This window comes from Gigantopelta aegis, chromosome 4 (genome assembly GCF_016097555.1).
Source record: "Gigantopelta aegis isolate Gae_Host chromosome 4, Gae_host_genome, whole genome shotgun sequence".
NCBI classification, from domain to species: domain Eukaryota; kingdom Metazoa; phylum Mollusca; class Gastropoda; order Neomphalida; family Peltospiridae; genus Gigantopelta; species Gigantopelta aegis.
The window spans coordinates 4,616,975-4,639,476 of record NC_054702.1 but is presented as its reverse complement, the minus strand read 5'-3'; the positions used below and the strand labels follow the sequence as shown (position 1 = coordinate 4,639,476).

The 22,502-nt window shown below is 38.7% G+C and overlaps 1 protein-coding gene across 1 annotated transcript in view; it reads left to right on the top strand.

Moving 5' to 3' along the window:
- Nucleotides 1-16,433, top strand: part of LOC121372090 (adhesion G-protein coupled receptor D1-like) — a 38,038-nt gene extending 21,605 nt beyond the window's left edge. The window contains exons 13-27 of the mRNA XM_041498352.1: nucleotides 443-501; nucleotides 1,698-1,886; nucleotides 2,677-2,748; nucleotides 3,800-3,917; nucleotides 5,192-5,378; nucleotides 5,999-6,151; nucleotides 6,744-6,879; nucleotides 7,548-7,651; nucleotides 9,001-9,100; nucleotides 11,283-11,433; nucleotides 12,591-12,657; nucleotides 13,568-13,634; nucleotides 14,548-14,633; nucleotides 15,480-15,648; nucleotides 16,119-16,433. Of these exons, the coding sequence (XP_041354286.1) occupies nucleotides 443-501; nucleotides 1,698-1,886; nucleotides 2,677-2,748; nucleotides 3,800-3,917; nucleotides 5,192-5,378; nucleotides 5,999-6,151; nucleotides 6,744-6,879; nucleotides 7,548-7,651; nucleotides 9,001-9,100; nucleotides 11,283-11,433; nucleotides 12,591-12,657; nucleotides 13,568-13,634; nucleotides 14,548-14,633; nucleotides 15,480-15,648; nucleotides 16,119-16,265 (1,805 nt within the window). The 3' untranslated portion in view covers nucleotides 16,266-16,433. The remainder of the gene's footprint in view (nucleotides 1-442; nucleotides 502-1,697; nucleotides 1,887-2,676; nucleotides 2,749-3,799; nucleotides 3,918-5,191; nucleotides 5,379-5,998; nucleotides 6,152-6,743; nucleotides 6,880-7,547; nucleotides 7,652-9,000; nucleotides 9,101-11,282; nucleotides 11,434-12,590; nucleotides 12,658-13,567; nucleotides 13,635-14,547; nucleotides 14,634-15,479; nucleotides 15,649-16,118) is intronic.
- Nucleotides 16,434-22,502: the final 6,069 nt, after the last annotated feature.

Below are 22,502 nucleotides of genomic sequence, written 5' to 3'. Positions count from 1 at the left end.
CTGCCACGACGCCACCGAGGCCGGTCAAAAGGGTGTGTGTGATCTAAGTAGAATTTTTTTTTAATATAATTTCTGAGGGACAGTGGACTCCACAGAAATTTCGCTCACCACTGTCAAGACGTCTGACCTCCTCCCCCACCCCTCCCACCGGCTTAACGTCCTGCACACGTAACGTGGCTGGTGGGGATTCTGGTTGTTGGTGTTCGTTTTAATTTAATTACATGTCTGTGTTATAAAATCTAACTATTTAATTTGTAAATACTTCAACAAGCAGTTTCAAAGTTACATAATGACCAAAAGTTTGGTGGGTTTTTTCCTTTATTTTTCTTGGGAAATATAAAGATTATACCTTGAATGACATGTCCATAACATTATCCAGATATTTGGATTAACTGGGTGTGTCGAAAGGCACACTAAAGTGTCACATTCTGTTTTGTTTCAGCTATACTTGCAGATAGCAGACGCCCAGGAGACGGTAGAGGTCAGATACTCAAACAGCTTGTGAGTATTCACATTTAATATACACACAGTAAACATCGGATGGGGGTGGGGTTTTGGTGGGGTCGCACAAATATCATACACAGTATCAGAACCCGTAAGTATGATTGTTGAAGCGAAAACAAATATAATTTCTATAGGTTGGACCTTTAACCTTCTAGAAAATGTGCTAAAATAGATAAGCCAACACAAACACACACACACACACACACACACACACACACACACACACACCAAAAAAAAAATTATATGCTGTATTAGGTCTGTCGTATTTGTACTGCATTATAAATCAGTATTCTCTACATTATAATTGAATGTAGGCGAGGTTCCAAGAAACACCACCCTCCCCACCCCACCCCATCCCACACCCACAACTCTGTAAAGCATATTTATAATCAATAATTATAGTCCAAATCAAATTGTTAACAACTACGATAAATTACTCTCCTACCTTTAATTACTGTTACATTTCCCCAACATTTTGTCCAGTCACAAGTTGTGAAAAAACCCATTACAGTGACACAGATTCCACATATGAGACTGTAACGATGTGGCCAGTATCACCTTCGCTGAGATAGCATAGGGCAAATACATGCAGTTTTCTGCCGTCTGCCATTTTGCTTTTTTATGGAATACTCTTCAAGAGGTGTGAAATATAAAACCAATGATCTCTAGTGGTATCTTTAAACAAACAAATACTAATAACAAAAATTAATTGATGTCATCACGTTTGCTTTTATATCATAACATGTTATGACGTTGTTAGATTAAGTCATAACCTTTCACCCCACTTGGAGAATATTCCATAAAAAGTCAAAATGGCAGCCGGCACAAAATTACATGCTTTTTTGCCCTATGCGATCTCAGCGAAGTCAATATAACTGACATGGTTATCATCTAGTATGTGGAATTTGTGTCACTGTAATGGTTTGTTCAAGATTTCTGTCTGGACAAAATGTGGGTAAAATCTAACGAAAATTAAAGGTAGGAGAACAATTTATCGTAGTTGTTAACATTTTGATTCAGACGTTAGGTAATTACAACTTCGTGTGTGGGCAATTGAAATAAACGAAAAGAAACTACAGTTACGTGACTTGTGGTTGTGGTTCCCTCGTTAATTTTCTTGATGAATATCGTCTCTTCGTGTAAACATTCCAGCTTCCAGTCACTAAGTGTATTCAATTATTTTGTTGTTCCAGGACTCTGAAGTCTTGAATACATCGAACGTTTCAGACTTTACATCCCTCTTGAGTACGTTTCAAGACACAGTATCAAACAAACCTCTCACCGGAAATGATATCCAGGAGGCCAGTGCCATTCTGTCACACCTGAACGACAGAAATGTTTATCGGCAGATTCCCTACGACGTGTCCTCCGACATTGTTTCCGTAAGATTGTACTCGATTCGATATGACTTCCTAGAGCAAACCGGCCTCGGTGGCGTCGTGGCAGGCCATCGGTCTACAGGCTGGTAGGTACTGGGTTCGGATCCCAGTCGAGGCATGGGATTTGTAATCCAGATACCGACTCCAAACCCTGAGTGAGTGCTCCGCAAGGCTCAATGGGTAGGTGTAAACCACTTACACCGACCAGTGATCCATAACTGGTTCAACAAAGGCCATGGTTTGTGCTATCCTGCCTGTGGGAAGCGCAAATAAAAGATCCCTTGCTGCTAATCGGAAGAGTAGCCCATGTAGTGGCGACAGCGGGTTTCCTCTCAAAATCTGTGTGGTCCTTAACCATATGTCTGACGCCATATAACCGTAAATAAAATGTGTTGAGTGCGTCGTTAAATAAAATATTTCTTTCTTTCCTAGAGCAAAACAGCAGACCGGTGTAAAAGAATAACAAGTCCCTAGGAACAAAGATCCATACTCGGCTCCTACGAAGAATAGTCATGTTATACTTTACTTCACAGGGACCGTAGTCCTATCCGGTTTTGTGGCTCTGGGACTAGTAGTGCTAGGACACAGGGTTTGAGGGAGGGGAGGCAACTGTTTCTACGGACTTGTGTTCCATTTGTACAGGGGCTATGGTGCATACTAAGTGCATACTAAATTAAATAAAGTTGTCTGCGATATATTGTCAACCCTTTTTGAAAACTGCTTTGTGGTTGAAACATTAAATTCGATATCGCTTACTTGTTTATTTTAATGCGCATTACTAATCTAATTTCAGAAAGTCAGTGATATTGTGGATATGTTACTAAATGAAAGCAACCACGAGGCTTGGACTGCATATTCGAAAAACGTATGTATCATTACAGAATACTGTGCTGTTGGTTTTGTCTGGTTTAATTTTAATCCAAAGTTCACACTGTCTGTTTGTGTTTCCTTTTTATCGAAATAGTTTGTTTAGTTCACTTTTACGTGTCCCCCACTCAAGAGATGTTGGGCTTTTTCATGGCTCTTGTCTCATACTGTTTTGCAATTATTTACAGGGTTGCACGTAGCCAAAACAAACTAGGGAAGTCCTAAAACGGAGAACCAGGCCCCGTCCTAATAAAACATTTAGAGTCAAGCCCCTGGAGAATATAATAGAGTCTGATACTCTAACGCCATTGTAAGATGCATGCATTTAACGTTATAGATTGAGTCTGGACTAAAGGTTTATAAGCACGGGCCCAGGACACATTAAAGGGACATTCCTGAGTTTGCTGCATTGTAAGATGTTTCCGATTAATAAAATATTTCTACGATTAAACTTACATATTAAATATAGATATATATATATATATTTGTGTTTAGAATGTCAGTTTCTGTATAATCAATGTGTTTCTGGTCGTCTTAATATTGGTAAGACGCGCAAACTGGATTTTGTCTTCAAATAATTTCGTACGTACGAAACAAAAAAACATTTTAGGAAATAAAATGAAATTTAATCTAGTACAAATGTTAGAACAATCAGAAACACATTTAATATACAACCACTAATATTTTATACAGAAAAATATGTTTGATATGTAATTACAATCGTTAAAAAGTCTCTGTTAGTCGATAACATCTTGAAAATTACAGCAAACTCAGGAATGTCCCTTTAAGATACAGTCTTCTTGACCTAAACAAAGGGAAACGTCAAACTAAAAACCCAGTCAATTTGATTGGATGGAGGCACGTAAAACAGTTCCTTTTCCCTAAAATAATACTATGTTGTATATGTCCGCTAGATATGGCCTTGTTGTACTATTTAATATTTTACATTGCATTCGGATTTATTTGGTGAGAGTTTCAGAAAATGTGTAAATATGTAAAGCACACTCTCTTTTATGTTGTTTGATTTTATAAAATGTGTTTATCGGCAGACTCCAGGCGCCCTTCCCTGTCTGGTAGATTCCGTTGACAACTTCTTTGGAATGGTGACAGAAGACATCCTGAGACAAAACAAACCCATTTACATCAGAGAGGCGAGAGATAATTTCGGTAACCTATGTCTAGTTTCTTCAGTGGCGCTATTCAGGCTGTTAGAATGAATACGTACATTAAAATTCCACATGTGGAATGTACAAGAAATACATCTCAGCGGATCTATAGCTTGCAGACATGAGACGATAAACAAATAAAATGAAAGGAACGTGTGTTTAATGATACATCAATACATTTTAAACTGCGGTTCTGTATCCTATTACTTGTTTGGGGTGTAAGAGAGGAAATCCGCTTCGCCATATATACTACTCTTACTAAAAACAAAATGCAAAAAATAGTTTACATACAGTTTATATATATATATATATATATATACTATTTTTGCATTTTGTTTTCAGTAAGAGTAGTATATATGGCGAAGCGGATTTCCTCTCTTACACCCCAAACAAGTAATAATAATAATAATAATAATAATAATAATAATAATATATATATATATATATATATATATATATATATACACTTCATATTACACACTGGTTTCAAGTCTGGTTTCTCCAAAATGTGTACCACGTCGCAGATTGTCGTAACCCATCGTATATTGTCGTAGATCAAAGACTATTTTCATGCAAACATAGTATCAGACGCTTTGCGGCTTATCGGAAAAGTCGAATATATGGGAACATGATATATGCGACAATATTCGGAGATCTACTACTGTTACACGTTTTATGGCAACCAGAACTTAGTGTTACCTGTCCCGCCGTTTCGGGGATTTCTAACCTGTCTTCAGCCACCTGGGTGTGCCACTGGTACACACGTTCTGAATAGTGGGCTAGACTTGATTTTAAACACACGCCAATATATCAGTTAAATTCATCATATTAAAACTCGTCTTACTGGATTTGACACTTACACGCACTCTCCCTATAAAGAATAATCGGTTAGACTGGAATCAGGCTTTTGATAACGACATCTTTACTTGGCATCAAAAAGTGCAAATATGAATTTGGTTTTCTTTAGTGTATCTACAATTATAAATTTTGAATCCTATTAGTTTTTGTGTATTAAAACAATTTGTGTTTAAGCATTGTAAATGTATGTAGTTACACGCATTAAATCATAAACAGGTGTTTAAGCATTGTAAATCTATGTAGTTACACGCATTAAATCATAAACAGGCTTGGTGTATTCTGCCCTTAATGTATTGTGATCATTTAGTCCCATTTTGACAAATTATTAACCTAATGAATTGTATCATAAACAAACTACACATTAAAACTTTCGCGTTTCTTGTGTTGTCCAGTATACGTATTAACTCTCTGTTGTAGATGTCCGGGTGGTGTCGATGGTGTCGTCTCAGGCGGTGTTTGAGTTGGAGGACGGCGACGTGGCCGAGTTAAAGCGAACGTCAACGGACGCGGCTGCCGTCGTCGTGCAAGTCTTCAAGGGAATCGGCAAAATATTCCCTACGGCAAACAACGCAACATTCCCTTCGCCGAAAAACGCATCTCAAAAGTACAAGCTTATTTCGTTTAGCTTCAAATTAATATATTTGAGAAATGACATTTTATTCAACGTAAAGTTGAAATAAATATAATACTGTTATTTGTAAAATGAATACAGTTTGAAGACGAACTGCTGACGTAGGCTATTTCTTTCATTTTCATGATATCGATGTGTATGTATGCGTAAGTGACTGAATGCTACAATGTGCGTGTATGTGTGTGCGCGTGTGTGTGCGTGTGTGTATGCGTGCTTGCGTGTTTATGTGTGCTAATGGACAACAAAATTTGTGTTCGTTAGTCCTAAATAAAATAAAAAATTAATTTCCAGGAACCAGAAACGACCTTTACACAAATTATGATTTGTGTATGTATAATGGTACATTAATTTAGTTTATTAATATAAAGGAAGAATGTAGTGTAAATTAAAACAATTTCGGCACGATCCCGTCAACACATGTTCATCCGCTAGTTTTTATGGACGTAACAATATTCTGAAAGATCTATTTCTTAGTAATATTGTTTCTTTTTTCCTAAATGTATCCTAGAATTCGCTTATGCCACGACACCGTGATATGTTTACATTTTAAGTTACCAGCTTTTCTTTTTGTTTCCATTGTTTGCACGTGATAGCGTCACTCTGAAGATTAGCGATGACATTGTGGGCGTTTCCCTTCTTTCTGTCAATCAAACAACTGATACGACGATAGTGGTGACGTTTCATTATGACGTCGATAACGGAAGTGTCGTGTACCCCCGTTGTGTTTATCTTCATTATTCTGGTAGGTAAGTGGGATCTGTTTATTTACACAGCATACAGCGCAATAGGCGTACGAGACAGGTTGGGTAAATGACCGCTTTGTACGCATTTATACACCAGTCACATATAAGTTTACAACCAAGAGATATGACATAATTGTGGCATACATTGATTAGTTTATGACTTAAGGGGGAGCACGAGGGAGGGTGATAACTGTTCTGATACCACAATACCCACTTATATTTCCCATTTGTATTAAACCGACATTTTTTTAGAATCCTATAAGCATTGATCAACCAAGAGATCACACGAGGTCCGCTCGGTTAGTCATTAACTTGTTTCTAAGTTTTATTTATTTTTGTTTCGATTTGTATGTTTTGTTGTTGTTGCTGTTGGTTTGTTTTTCTTTTGGGAGGGGTAGGGGTGAGGATGGTTTTGTTTTTGGAGGGGAGGGGTGGTGATGGTTTTGAAAATGGGTCATGGCAGGTGCAGCTCTCGATAACAACATGTTTGTCTTTTTATCAACTGTACAAATCACGTTTATCTGAGATTTTATTATTAATATTCGTCACCCACAGAACGGTGATATCGATGTAACTGTTGTTGTTGCCGTTTCAGGACGAGGGCGTATACAGAACGTCAGGCTCGCTGGTCTGATTCTGGTTGTGTCACGGATGTCGGCAGCAACAAAGTCACGTGCACGTGCCGCCATCTCACTAACTTCGCCATCTTGTTCAACGTCGTTGACGTTGAGGTAAACTTTCAATATTCTCCATACATATTTCATTACGGCTTACATGTTTGGCACCAGTTTTGTTTTAAAATATTTTATCAGATAAATTTAAAGATTGCTTGTCGGTTTTTTTCAAAACCAGTTGCAAGTCAGATTCTATAATGAATCACTATTTCAGCATCGTATCAAAATATTCACCTATTAAATACTAAACACAATTTATTCTATGTTGTATTGTATATCATTTTCAAGTGACTAACGGAAACTACATTTTAGATGAATAATTATTATTATGTACTCATTGTATTGATAAGTTTGTTCTATTCAGAATACTTCATGGAGCATACACCTTATGCATCCATTTAGGTGACAAATTCAGGTTTTTTTTGGGGGTGTTTTTTGTTTTGTTTGGGGGGGAGGGGGGTTGGGGTTTTTTTGCTGGAGTTAGAACCAATGATGTCACTGTGGCATTTCATTATACAGTATTGAATGAGGTCAACTACCATAATTATGATGTAAACCAAAGTTGATTCCCAAACTTGTTTATTGTTTTTAATTGAATGACGTCAAAGGAGCTCTTCTCTTTTACTAAGCTACACAGTTAAATATTGATGGGTTTTTTTTCCTGTTTATTTGCTACCCTGGCTAATCTCTGTCTACAAACAGAACTGCGTCTGTGGTTTGTGCAGGTGATGCGAGAAGACAGAGAGGCGCTGGAGGTGATCACGTACATCGGGTGTTCGCTGTCCATCCTTGGGGCGTCACTATCCGTCATCACGTTTATACTGCTAGGGTGAGTCATCGCGTTTATACTGCTAGGGTGACGTATCACGTTTATACTGCTATGGTAAGTCATCACGTTTATACTGCTGGGCGAGTCATCACGTTTATACTGCTGGGATAAGTCATCACGTGTATACTGCTAGGGGGAGTCATCACGTTTATACTGCTAGGGTGAGTCGTCACGTTTATACTGCTAGGGTGAGGCATCACGTTTATACTGCTAGGATGAGACATCACGTTTATACCGCTAGGGTGGTCATCACGTTTGTACTGCTATGGCAAGTCATCACGTTTATAGTGCTAGGGCGAGTCATGTTTATACTGCTAGGGTGAGTCATCACAATTATACTGCTGGTGTAAGTCCTGTTTATACTGTTAGTGTAAGTTATTACATATCCAAAGTTAAAGTTTGTTTTGTTTAACGACACCAGTAGATCACAATGATTTATTAATCATTGGCTATTGAAAGAAGGAAGATAATGATTTACTTAACGGCGCACTCAACACATTTTGTTTACGGTTATATGGCGTCAGATATATGGTTACGGACCACACATATATTGAGAATGGAAACCCGCTGTCGCCACTTCATGGGCTACTCTTTTCGATTAGCAACAAGGGATCATTTATATGCACCATCCCACAGACAGGATAGCACATAACACGGCTTTTGATGTACCAGTCGTTGTGCGCTGACTGGGGCGAGAAATAGCACAATGGCCTAACTGGCTATTGGATCATACTTAAATACTAGATGACACAGTTTTGTATTTTGCAGAGCGTACACTGAGCGGATCATACAGAAGTACTATATGACGCACTTTTGTGTTTTGCAGAGCGTACACTGAGCGAATCATACAGAAGTACTATATGACGCAATTTTGTGTTTTGCAGAGCGTACACTGAGCGGATCATACAGAAGTACTATATGACGCACTTTTGTGTTTTGCAGAGCGTACACGGAGCGGATCATACAGAAGTACTATATGACGCACTTTTGTGTTTTGCAGAGCGTACACGGAGCGAATCATACAGAAGTACAATATGATGCACTTTTCTGTTTATGCAGAGCGTACACGGAGCGGATCATATAGAAGTACTATATGACGCAATTGTGTGTTTTGCAGAGCGAACACGGAGCAGACCATAAAGAAGTACTATATGACGCACGTTTGTTTTTTGCAGAGCATACACGGAGCGGATCATACAGAAGTACTATATGACGCAATTTTGTATTTTGCAGAGCGTACACGGAACATATCATCCTGAAATATTATATAATGCATCTTTGTGTTTTGCAGAGCATACACAGAGCGGATCATACATAAGTACTATATGACGCAATTTTGTGTTTTGCAGAGCGTACACGGAGCGGATCATACTTCACCTGAACCTCGCTATCGCCATCATCGGGGCGCAGATTCTTCTTCTGCTGGAGGAAGCTGTCACCAGGGCAACGGTGAGTACTCACAATGAGTTAACGCGTCATTGACTCTTTCTTCTGAGGCTTATTTCTGTTATTTTGAATTTTAATTGAGTTTTCCTCTTTGGCCTATACACCCTATTTTATACCAGTCTGCATATTAGACGGCTACTGGAGGTTTTCTGTTGTATTCCAGTCTTCGTATTAGAGGGCTACTGGAGGTTTTCTGTTGTATTTCAGTCTTCGTATTATACCGCTACTGGGGTTTTCTGTTGTATTTCAGTCTGCGTATTATATGGCTACTGGGGTTTTCTGTTGTATTTCAGTCTGCGTATTAGATGGCTACTGGGGTTTTCTGTTGTATTTCAGTCTGCGTATTAGACCGCTACTGGGGTTGTCTGTTGTATTTCAGTCTGTGTATTAGACCGTTACTGGGGTTGTCTGTTGTATTCCAGTCTGCGTATTATACCTCTACTGAGGATATCTGTTGTATTCCAGTCTGCGTATTAGACCGTTACTGGGGTTTTCTATTGTATTCCAGTCTGCGTATTAGACCGCTACTGGGGTTGTCTGTTGTATTTCAGTATGCGTATTAGACCGCTACTGGGGTTTTCTGTTGTATTCCAGTCTGTGTGTTAGACCGCTACTGGGGGTTCTCTGTTGTATTTCAGTCTGCGTATTAGACCTCTACTGGGGTTGTCTGTTGTATTTCAGTCTGCGTATTAGACGGCTACTGGGGTTGTATGTTGTATTTCAGTCTGCGTATTAGACCGCTACTGGGGGTTGTCTGTTGTATTCCAGTCTGCGTATTAGACCTCTACTGGGGTTATCTGTTGTATTTCAATCTGCGTATTAGACGGCTACTGGGGTTGTCTGTTGTATTTCAGTCTGCGTATTAGACCTCTACTAGGGTTGTCTGTTGATTCCAGTCTGCGTATTAGACGGCTACTGGGGTTCTCTGTTGTATTTCAGTCTGTGTATTAGACGGCTACTGGGGTTATATGTTGTATTCCAATCTGCGCATTAGCTACTGGGGTTGTCTGTTGTATTCCAGTCTGCGTATTAGACGGCTAGTGTGGGTTTTTTTTTTTTTTTTCAGTCTGTGTATTAGAAGGCTACTAGTGGTTTAATGTTGTATTTCAGTCTGCGTATTTGACCGCTACTGGGGTTTTCTGTTGTATTTCAGTCTGCGTATTAAATGGCTACTGGGGGTTTTCTGTTGTATTCCAGTCTGCGTATTAGACCTCTACTGGGGTTGTCTCTTGTATTTCAGTCTGCGTATTAGACGGCTACTGGCGTTGTCTGTTGTATTTCAGTCTGCGTATTAGACGGCTACTGGCGTTGTCTGTTGTATTTCAGTCTGCGTATTAGACCTATACTGGGGTTGTCTGTTGATTCCAGTCTGCGTATTAGATGGCTACTAGGGTTCTCTGTTGCATTTCAGTCTGCGTATTAGACGGCTACTGGGGTTATATGTTGTATTCCAGTCTGAGCATTAGACGGCTACTGGGGTTGTCTGTTGTATTCCAGTCTGCGTATTAGACCGTTACTGGGGTTGTCTGTTGTATTCCAGTCTGCGTATTAGACGGCTACTAGGGTTGTTTGTTGTATTTCAGTCTGCGTATTAGGCCGCAGCAGGGGTTGTCTGTTGTATTTTAGTCTGCGTATTAGACCTCTACTGGGGTTGTCTGTTGTATTTCAGTCTGCGTTTTAGACCTCTACTGGGGTTGTCTGTTGTATTTCAGTCTGCGTATTATACCGCTACTGGGGTTATCTGTTGTATTTCAGTCTGCGTATTAGACCGCAGCTGGGGTTGTCTGTTGTATTTCAGTCTGCGTATTAGACCTCTACTGGGGTTGTCTGTTGTATTTCAGTCTGCGTATTAGACCGCAGCTGGGGTTGTCTGTTGTATTTCAGTCTGCGTATTAGACCTCTACTGGGGTTGTCTGTTGTATTTCAGTCTGCGTATTAGACGGCTACTGGGGTTGTATGTTGTATTTCAGTCTGCGTAGTAGACCTCTACTGGGGTTGTCTGTTTTATTTCAGTCTGCGTGTTAGACCTCTACTGGGGTTGTCTGTTGTATTTCAGTCTGCGTATTATACCGCTACTGGGGTTATCTGTTGTATTCCAGTCTGCGTATTAGACCGCAGCTGGGGTTGTCTGTTGTATTTCAGTCTGCGTAATAGACCGCAGCTGGGGTTGTCTGTTGTATTTCAGTCTGCGTGTGTTGCCGTCACTATCTTGCTGTACTATTTCAACATGGCCGTCTTTAGCTGGATGCTGTTGGAAGGGATTCACCTGTTTCTACAGACAGTCATCGTGTTCACGTCGAACCCAAGAATAAAGCAGTATTACGCTGTTGGCTGGGGTAAGTCTGTCACGAGTATCTATTTTACGGACGTTACGTCTAACTATTCAATGGTTTACTCTATAAAGGTTGGCCTGAAATACCCGCATTAGATAGATCATTATCATGAAACAGATGTATATAATCGTACGTATGACTGTTATAAATTGAACAACTCTGCGAATTTACTACGTTTCTTAAAAGCATTGCAATTCTATAAGCTTGTACAAGACAATAATACCAAATATGATCAGGTTATTTCACAAATAAATGGTTAACCTTCCATTCGGGATAATGCAAGCATATAATTAACTATGTTATTCTAGACATTTGTATTGGTTGAATTAGTATACAATGGTCGTACTGGACGGATCCAGTGAGCATTGCCCTGTTAGCTGTTTTAGAGGACTGAATTTGTGTACAAAGAGGCCCAGGTTTGAATTACCTAAGTGGAAGTACATGAATGAATAAATGAATGAATGAATGATCTTTATTTCATCTATTAATATCAGAAAGTAGACCGAGGTAACACCTTTACATTTTGACTTTACAACATATTAATAACACATTTTTTATAATAAACAAAAAACTAAATTTATACAGTCATGTGGAAATATTAACAGTGGTATCATATATATAATTCTGACAGGAGGTTCCATGAGCTTATCTCACGGGCGACAACAAATAAGAACGTGGCCCATTCATCAAGAGACTTATGTTCATTGAGTTTTGTTATACTACCGAGTAGTGTTATTACTCTCATTTCATCACATGTTCTCCGATGCCATATAACCGTAATTAAAATGTGTTGAGTGCGTCGTTAAATAAAACATTTCCTTCCTTCCTTTCTTCCTCATCACATGTACAGTCTTTTAGTTTGATAAACTGACCTATCTCCATACAGTCAAATAATTACAGGAGTCTCATGTCTGAATTACCTAAGTGCAAGTATATTACCTGTTATATTAATATGATGATTTCAGGAGTCCCATGTCTGAATTACCTAAGTGCAAGTCTATTACCTGTTATATTAATATGATGATTTCAGGAGTCCCATGTCTGAATTACCTAAGTGCAAGTCTTTTACCTGTTATATTAATATGATGATTTCAGGAGTCCCATGTCTGAATTACCTAAGTGGATGTCTATTACCTGTTATATTAATATGATGATTTCAGGAGTCCCAGCTCTTATTGTCATCGTAGCTGTCTGCATTCTTCATGATAGCCTTGGAAAACACGACGTGTGAGTGAAACGTAGTTGTGTATTTTCTCGCGTTGTAAATCAGAGTAGACACATATACGCACTATGGCTGTGTATTGTGCAGAGATACGAGTTTGATAATGGAATACGGTTTTGTCTTTCAGTTGTATATGGATACTATTATGATATCAAGTTTAGTCCAACACAAGGTGAGCATGGATTCAAATGTCCGGTGATTCCACAAACTTTCTGCACATTGTTATAGTTCTTTTCTCGTGCGGTGAACAAGTGCAGCAAAACCCGGATGTACTACACCTTATAGCTGTTGATTAAACTAGTGACCTGAGTGTTTTCTTGTATGTAATATTTCAAATATATTATGTCCTGTTGTCATGCGATTGCATTGCGCATTGTGTACAAATCAAGAAATGAATATACATTTGTGCTTCGATTTTAATAAAGTGATGTGTGTTTATTATTCAGAATATGTCTTGTAATATGATCTGCAGTCACACAATACCGATTTTATATTAAAGACTGTCTAAACTTTGCTTTTATAATTAATATTTTGACCGACATTTCATATTAGAGTTCAGTATAGTGAACGTTTCTGATCGTCCTAGTGTTCAAGTAACTCAAACATCATAAGACCAGGGCCCGTGCGTATAACCCGTTTAGTCCAGACTCAATCTCAAATGACGTCACACTCATGTAATTTGTATGGCGTTGCCATGGCGTTAAAGTTTCAGACTCTATTAGAGTCTTAAGTCTATAAGCACGAGGCCTGAAACTGATTGGATACATGGACATCGTTATACTTAAGAAGTATCCAACATATAATTTTATTCTTTAAAATGCTGTATTAATAGGAAACATGTTACAACTGAGCCTAACCAAACAGAGTCCCTATGTCGTAATCAGATGTTACACTGTTGTGTTTTCACTAATTCAGGTGTTGGTTGACAGCGGAAGACAACTCCATCTGGGCGTTCGCGGTACCAGCTCTTCTCGTGATGTGTGTAAGCAATGGAAATTATATTATGTATACAGCTTTGTGGTAATAGTAAAATCAATAAAATAAAATCAATAACGAAACAAACATGTCCTTGGGCGTTGTAGCCATCAAGGAATGAGTTATGTCTTTACGTCTGCAGCAGCGATGAAGATGATTTTTTATTGTAGTGTTTACTGGTTAATCACTGAGATATAGATGATGATTAAGATGCTGTTATCAATGACAAAATGTCATTTTGTCGCATTGTGATATACTGTAAATCATTCAATGTTAGTGATGTTAAAATGTGGTGAAATCCTAATAGCGACATAGGCTTTAGCGAGGTCATCATATCAGAAAGTAAAACAAACTAATAAACTTAAGTTGTAGGATCAGCTGAAATAATCTTGACAGTATGCAGCTTACAGACATCTTGAATTTAGTACAAAATTGCAGTAATGCGCATGCTATCAAACTATTGTTGTTTGCTATCCTTTTGGTTTAATCAATAGTATGTAACCATTGCTGTGTCTTCAGTTAATCACAGACAAAACAATCGCACAAAAGGTTTTCGGAACAGTCCGTTGTATGTCTCTTTAAATTTAGTGTCATCAAATATTAGCTTCTTGTGTGACGTCGCTAAATTCGCTAAAATTTTATGCTCGATAACATTTTCTGATTTATAGTATTTACTGTCGACGTTACATAGTGTGACTTTTACTATTCTCTTGATATGTTAATATGATTAGTTTACTGATATTTCTATATTTCGTGCTAGATTCATCATATTAATAATTATGAATACACGAATGCTACAAAATAGAATGATGTATTACAGTGAATCGCACTATTTAATCTGTGTATTAATTATTGTAATATTAAAATTATTATACGGATGTTTCAAAGCCGACTGACGAATTTGTGTTGCTGATTTTCAGTTAAATCTTCTGATTCTCGTCTCTGTGCTGCACGTGGTATTGACGCTGAGTCCTAGCGTGGAGGAGGACAAACTCAGAAATATCAGGTAACGTCAAAACAAAATAAATTGTCTTTCCAGAAACCCAACCCTACCTAGCAAAAACGGTCAAAAGATGTGTTTAATAAAATAAAAAAAGTATTAATATGTAGGTCAAACGAGTACAAACAAATTTTTTGGACCAGTAGGGGTGAATGTAGTAAAACAAATAATAATTAAATCAAAAGAAAAGCTGACCTACCCTACCTAATTTTCTTTTTTTCAGCATGTTCGCGGAAACACACATTTCATTAATTGTAGAGCAAACAATTCTTATCTAATGTTAAAATTACCTTAAATAAATCTTATATGAATAATTATATGTTTTTGAATTATGTTTTTATTTGTATCAATGTGTCCTTATGTAGTACCTAAAACCCGGTGTGTCACAGTGTAGCATCATGAAAGTTACCCTTTTCTGACATTTGTTGACATTAGTAACAGCATCACCTAGTATTTGAAAAGCTCATTCAGAGATTGGCAGGGGATAATATTCATTTTTTGCAAAAACCTCTTTTCTATAACCCATTTAGTATTCATTAAACTTTTTTAAAAATCAGTTATGGGCTTGAAAGGTAATTAATATTTTAAACATTATTGGCACTAATGGGTGGTTTATTTATTTAATTATTAATTAATTATTTCATTCATTCATTTTGTAATGAACCCATGCCTTGTATAACACACTAACAATCTGTGTGTGTGTGTGTGTGTGTGTGTGTGTGTGTCTCTCTCTCTCTCTCTCTCTCTCTCTCTCTCTCTCTCTCTCTCTCTCTCTCTCTCTCTCTGTCTCTCTCTCTCTCTCTCTCTAATGATAATAACACCATCATCAATGTTGTACTACGTGTATGTCAGGATCGCCGCCCGAGCCTCCATCCTACTGCTGCCCCTGCTGGGTACGGGCTGGTTGTTCGGTGTTCTCACGGTGTCCAGTCGGACCGTGGTGTTCCAGTACCTGTTCGCCGTCATCAACTCGTCCCAGGGTCTGCTGCTCTTCATCTGTCACTGCGTCTACAACACAGAGGTATTTAACAGCTCAATCGGTAGGCCACTACACCGACTTCTTTCTCACTAACCACTAAATCACTGTCCTGGACACAGTTTTGATAGTTGATGTGTGTGTGTGTGTGTGCCCAAGACAGCGTGCTTGAACCTAATTTGATATAAGCACGGAAATAACTATACATAAATGAATGCATATTTGAAAGTTATGAAGCCGAACCCTTGGAACCTTTCCTAAATCTACGTCTGGACCTAGTTTTAAACGCTTGATACACAGCTAGGCCGTACGTACATGGCACTGTAATTTAGCTGAGGCAGCAGTATTACTGGTTTTAACTGACAAATGCATACACTTGAAATGATAACATATTTCACACGTTAAGTGACTATTAGTTTTGCTAATATTGTTTTAATGTACTGTTGCATACGCTAGGAATGAACAACATGCTTCAAATGAGCACTACGTCACTATTTACGTATCTTCTGTTTTAGATACGTCAGATGTTTGTGAGTAAAACGTCACACTGGGAGCTAACCAGACAGTTACGGACACACAGGCGGGTTGGCCCGTTGTCCGACCAGAGACGGATGGATGAACCTATGACTACCACCTATGGCGGGGATGTAGTGTCTATTTGACAATATATGAGTCCATGACCACCGCCTATGGATGTAGTGTCCATTTCACAACATATCAGTGGCTTTAGTGCCAGGACGCATGCGTGGAACTGATTATAAACGATATATCCTACTAGAAATGTGTTTGTGATCCAAATAAAACCAACTGACCAATAAATAATTTATTGAAAACGATTCATTTTCCCTTCATTATCTTTAATGATATACCTTGTGCAATAAAACACCAATAGAGAACATTGATTAATTAACCATTGTTTATTGGATACCAAACATTTTGATAATTATCATTCGTAGCCATCAGAGAAAACCCGCTACATTTTGTGCAATGCATGCACAGGAACGCTATGTTCTAAATGCAGTATTATAGCACCTCTTCAGAGTCGATGCTGGTAACTATGCCAATGTTTTTAATGCAGTAGTATAGCACCTCTTCAGAGTCGATGCTGGTAACAGCGCCAATGTTTTAAATGCAGTATTATAGCACGTCTTCAGAGTCGATTCTGGTAACAGCGCCAATGTTTTAAATGCAGTATTATAGCACGTCTTCAGAGTCGATGCTGGTAACTATGCTAATGTTTTAAATGCAGTATCATAGCACCTCTTCAGAGTCGATGCTGGTAACTATGCCAATGTTTTAAATGCAGTATTATAGCACCTCTTCAGAGTCGATGCTGGTAACTATGCCAATGTTTTAAATGCAGTATTATAGCACCTCTTCAGAGTCGATGCTGGTAACTATGCCAATGTTTTAAATGCAGTATTATAGCACCTCTTCAGAGTCGATGCTGGTAACAGCGCCAATGTTTTAAATGCAGTATTATAGCACGTCTTCAGAGTCGATGCTGGTAACTATGCCAATGTTTTTAATGCAGTATCATAGCACCTCTTCAGAGTCGATGCTGGTAACTATGCCAATGTTCTAAATGCAGTATCATAGCACCTCTTCAGAGTCGATGCTGGTAACTATGCCAATGTTTTTAATGCAGTATCATAGCACCTCTTCAGAGTCGATGCTGGTAACTATGCCAATGTTATTAATGCAGTATCATAGCACCTCTTCAGAGTCGATGCTGGTAACTATGCCAATGTTTTAAATGCAGTATCATAGCACCTCTTCAGAGTCGATGCTGGTAACTATGCCAATGTTTTTAATGCAGTATCATAGCACGTCTTCAGAGTCGATGCTGGTAACTATGCCAATGTTTTTAATGCAGTATCATAGCACCTCTTCAGAGTCGATGCTGGTAACTATGCCAATGTTCTAAATGCAGTATCATAGCACCTCTTCAGAGTCGATGCTGGTAACTATGCCAATGTTTTTAATGCAGTATCATAGCACCTCATCAGAGTCGATGCTGGTAACTATGCCAATGTTTTTAATGCAGTATCATAGCACCTCTTCAGAGTCGATGCTGGTAACTATGCCAATGTTTTAAATGCAGTATCATAGCACCTCTTCAGAGTCGATGCTGGTAACTATGCCAATGTTTTTAATGCAGTATCATAGCACCTCTTCAGAGTCGATGCTGGTAACTATGCCAGTGTTTTAAATGCAGTATCATAGCACCTCTTCAGAGTCGATGCTGGTAACTATGCCAATGTTTTTAATGCAGTATCATAGCACCTCTTCAGAGTCGATGCTGGTAACTATGCCAGTGTTGTTAATGCAGTATTATAGCACCTCTTCAGAGTCGATGCTGGTAACTATGCCAATGTTTTAAATGCAGTATCATAGCACCTCTTCAGAGTCGATGCTGGTAACTATGCCAATGTTTTTAATGCAGTATCATAGCACCTCTTCAGAGTCGATGCTGGTAACTATGCCAGTGTTTTAAATGCAGTATCATAGCACCTCTTCAGAGTCGATGCTGGTAACTATGCCAATGTTTTAAATGCAGTATTATAGCACCTCTTCAGAGTCGATGCTGGTAACTATGCCAATGTTTTAAATGCAGTATTATAGCACCTCTTCAGAGTCGATGCTGGTAACAGCGCCAATGTTTTAAATGCAGTATTATAGCACCTCTTCAGAGTCGATGCTGGTAACTATGCCAATGTTTTAAATGCAGTATGATAGCACCTCTTCAGAGTCGATGCTGGTAACTGTGCCAATGTTTTAAATGCAGTATTATAGCACGTCTTCAGAGTCGATGCTGGTAACTATGCCAATGTTTCTAATGCAGTATCATAGCACCTCTTCAGAGTCGATGCTGGTAACTATGCCAATGTTTTAAATGCAGTATCATAGCACCTCTTCAGAGTCGATGCTGGTAACTATGCCAATGTTTTTAATGCAGTATCATAGCACCTCTTCAGAGTCGATGCTGGTAACTATGCCAATGTTTTTAATGCAGTATCATAGCACCTCTTCAGAGTCGATGCTGGTAACTATGCCAATGTTTTTAATGCAGTATCATAGCACCTCTTCAGAGTCGATGCTGGTAACTATGCCAGTGTTGTTAATGCAGTATTATAGCACCTCTTCAGAGTCGATGCTGGTAACTATGCTAATGTTTTAAATGCAGTATTATAGCACCTCTTCAGAGTCGATGCTGGTAACTATGCCAATGTTTTAAATGCAGTATTATAGCACGTCTTCAGAGTCGATGCTGGTAACTATGCCAATGTTTTTAATGTAGTATCATAGCACCTCTTCAGAGTCGATGCTGGTAACTATGCCAATGTTTTTAATGCAGTATCATAGCATCTCTTCAGAGTCGATGCTGGTAACTATGCCAATGTTTTTAATGCAGTATTATAGCACCTCTTCAGAGTCGATGCTGGTAACTATGCCAATGTTTTAAATGCAGTATCATAGCACCTCTTCAGAGTCGATGCTGGTAACTATGCCAATGTTTTTAATGCAGTATCATAGCACCTCTTCAGAGTCGATGCTGGTAACTATGCCAGTGTTTTAAATGCAGTATCATAGCACCTCTTCAGAGTCGATGCTGGTAACTATGCCAGTGTTGTTAATGCAGTATTATAGCACCTCTTCAGAGTCGATGCTGGTAACTATGCCAATGTTTTAAATGCAGTATTATAGCACCTCTTCAGAGTCGATGCTGGTAACAGCGCCAATGTTTTAAATGCAGTATTATAGCACCTCTTCAGAGTCGATGCTGGTAACTATGCCAATGTTTTAAATGCAGTATTATAGCACCTCTTCAGAGTCGATGCTGGTAACTATGCCAATGTTTTAAATGCAGTATTATAGCACCTCTTCAGAGTCGATGCTGGTAACTATGCCAATGTTTTAAATGCAGTATTATAGCACCTCTTCAGAGTCGATGCTGGTAACAGTGCCAATGTTTTAAATGCAGTATTATAGCACCTCTTCAGAGTCGATGCTGGTAACTATGCCAATGTTTTAAATGCAGTATTATAGCACCTCTTCAGAGTCGATGCTGGTAACTGTGCCAATGTTTTAAATGCAGTATTATAGCACGTCTTCAGAGTCGATGCTGGTAACTATGCCAATGTTTCTAATGCAGTATCATAGCACCTCTTCAGAGTCGATGCTGGTAACTATGCCAATGTTTTAAATGCAGTATCATAGCACCTCTTCAGAGTCGATGCTGGTAACTATGCCAATGTTTTTAATGCAGTATCATAGCACCTCTTCAGAGTCGATGCTGGTAACTATGCCAATGTTTTTAATGCAGTATCATAGCACCTCTTCAGAGTCGATGCTGGTAACTATGCCAATGTTTTAAATGCAGTATTATAGCACCTGATCAGAGTCGATGATCGTCATCATTTTTGTCGTGCTCTGGTTTCTGTTTTAGATTGGTTTTAGTTGTGAGTACCATACATAACACTAATTAGTTGGTTATTAAAATGTAATAATCGGCTATTGCAATGAATGAATGTTTAACGACACCCCAGCACGAAAAATACATCGGCTACTGGGTGTCAAACTATGGTAATGTAAACAAATAATGTGATGATCAACATCAATATAAAAATTCAAAATTTAAATACAAACAGTGTAAAGAACTGCAAAAATACAAATATCACAGATAAATACTGACTTTTACTGAAAATTTCAATTATATCTCGAAAAAAACAAGGAGATTTGTGCTGTATTGGCCATTCTCAAAGACAATGTTACACCCCTGCACCCGGTGAGGTTACAGCATGCGCATGGGCGGCTATTGGATGTCAAACATTTGGTAATTTTGACACGTAGTCCTCGGACGAAACCAGCTACTTTTTTCTCTAATGCAGCGAGGGATCTTTTATATGCACTTTCCCACAGACAGGAAAGCACATACCATGGCCTTTGACCAGTTGGAATGAGAAAAAAATCCAATCGGCTGAATCCACCAAGGTGGTTCGATCCTAGAACGCAAGCACCTCAAGCACCTCAAGCGAGCACTCATCCGATTATCGAATATCAGGTTACTACATTTTGATATCGTAGTTATTTGGCTCGGTTCGATTACGGTGTAACAGGTGAGCTTCAGCTAAATAACCACGATATCAAAACGCAGTAACCTGATATTTTATATATCACGCCATTCCATCTGTCCACCTAGTGACACTTCTCTATATTTGTGTGACCACCTGTCTTCGTTGGTTTATTCATTCTGGTTATCCAAGGCTCATAGTGTTACAGTATACACGGCGTGATACCTTGGTTTGCGAAGAGACATCGGTCAAATATACTTAACATATTTTACCACATTTTGAAGCAAACTAGAGACTTTTGTTGAAGAAATGCGATGGAATATTGTTTTGGTATTTATTCATAAGAGATACTGACTTTTGATATGTATAATTTTGCATAGCTCTTTACAACGTTTTAATTTAACTTTTGAAGTTTTATATTGATTTGATTATCGCCTTACTCATATATTTGCCTTGTTTGACAGCCAATAGCCGTTGACGTCTTTCGTGCTGGGGTGTCGTAAAACATTAATTTATTATTTCACTTCTAACTGTACCATCCAGTATACCACTACTAGTCTGCAGGGACGGGTGTAGGTGGGAGAATAACGGGTTTTTGTTTTTGTTGTTCTATTTGTTTGTCAAGTAGGTCTAATTAATTTTCTCTACTATATACGTGTTTAAAGTGGGCAGCTGTTACCAAGTCCATTGTACTACATTAACGTTAGCCCAACCTACCCCCATTAAAAATCCTACATCTGCGCTTGGCATGGTGGTACATTAAGTTTATCCCATGTCAGGTTTCTAATTAAGCACACTGCCGTCGCTGTTATTTATCTCAGCGTAACTACCTATCCTGAACTGGTGCGACAAGGTTCCACAGTACTGTATTCACCTGATCATTGACCTTCGTGGCAGTAACAGGCGGACAACTGAACGTGTGTCAAAGTTCTTCTCAGCCACTTTACTGTAATAAGAAGACGTCTTACGTAAGTAGTAGGGGTGAGATGTAGCCCAGTGGTAATGCGCTAGCTTGATGCGTGGACGGGTTACGATCGACCCTCGTCGGTGGGCCCATTGGGCTATTTCTCGTTCCAGCCAGTGCGCCACTAATGCTATATCAAAGGCAGTTGTATGTGCTATTCTGTCTGTGGGGTGGTGCATATATAACAGATATCTTGCTACTAATGGAAAACAATTGTAGCAGGTTTCCTCTCTATGATTGTGACAACATGACCATATGTTTGACATCCAACAGGCCGTAATTAATAAGTCAATGTGCTCTGATGGTGTCGTTAAACAAACAAAACTTTAACTCTTTTTTTACGTAAGTTGAACAGGGCCCCGTTCCATGAAACGTTCTTAGCACTAGGATCATCTTAAGATCATAAGGTAGTTATGGTAGCTATGGTAGTTATTGTTGTTATGGTAGTTATTGCACTTATGGTGAGTGTAGTGGTACGATAGCTGCGTGGAACGGGGCCCAGCTCTGTATAATATATTTAATCATTACAACTGTCGAATTGCTCGGTTCTTCAGTTTAGCTACTTGTCTTTATACAACTATTTGTAAGATAAATGATATCAAACGGCTACGCATTAATACAAGTAGGTTTATCATTCTCTGTCTCGCTAGGAGGAGTGAAATAGCAATTGATAAACACGAGGGTAGGACAGGACAATAATCCCAGGGATAACGATGTCGTAGGAGATTTGAAGCTAAACACAAATCAGCTACACCTATGTCAGAGTATCTGCAGCTCATCATAGCGTGGAAACCGTCAGCAAATTCATCAAGTCCTACAGTCACTACGTTCTACTCTATAAATCGAAATAAAAAGTTACA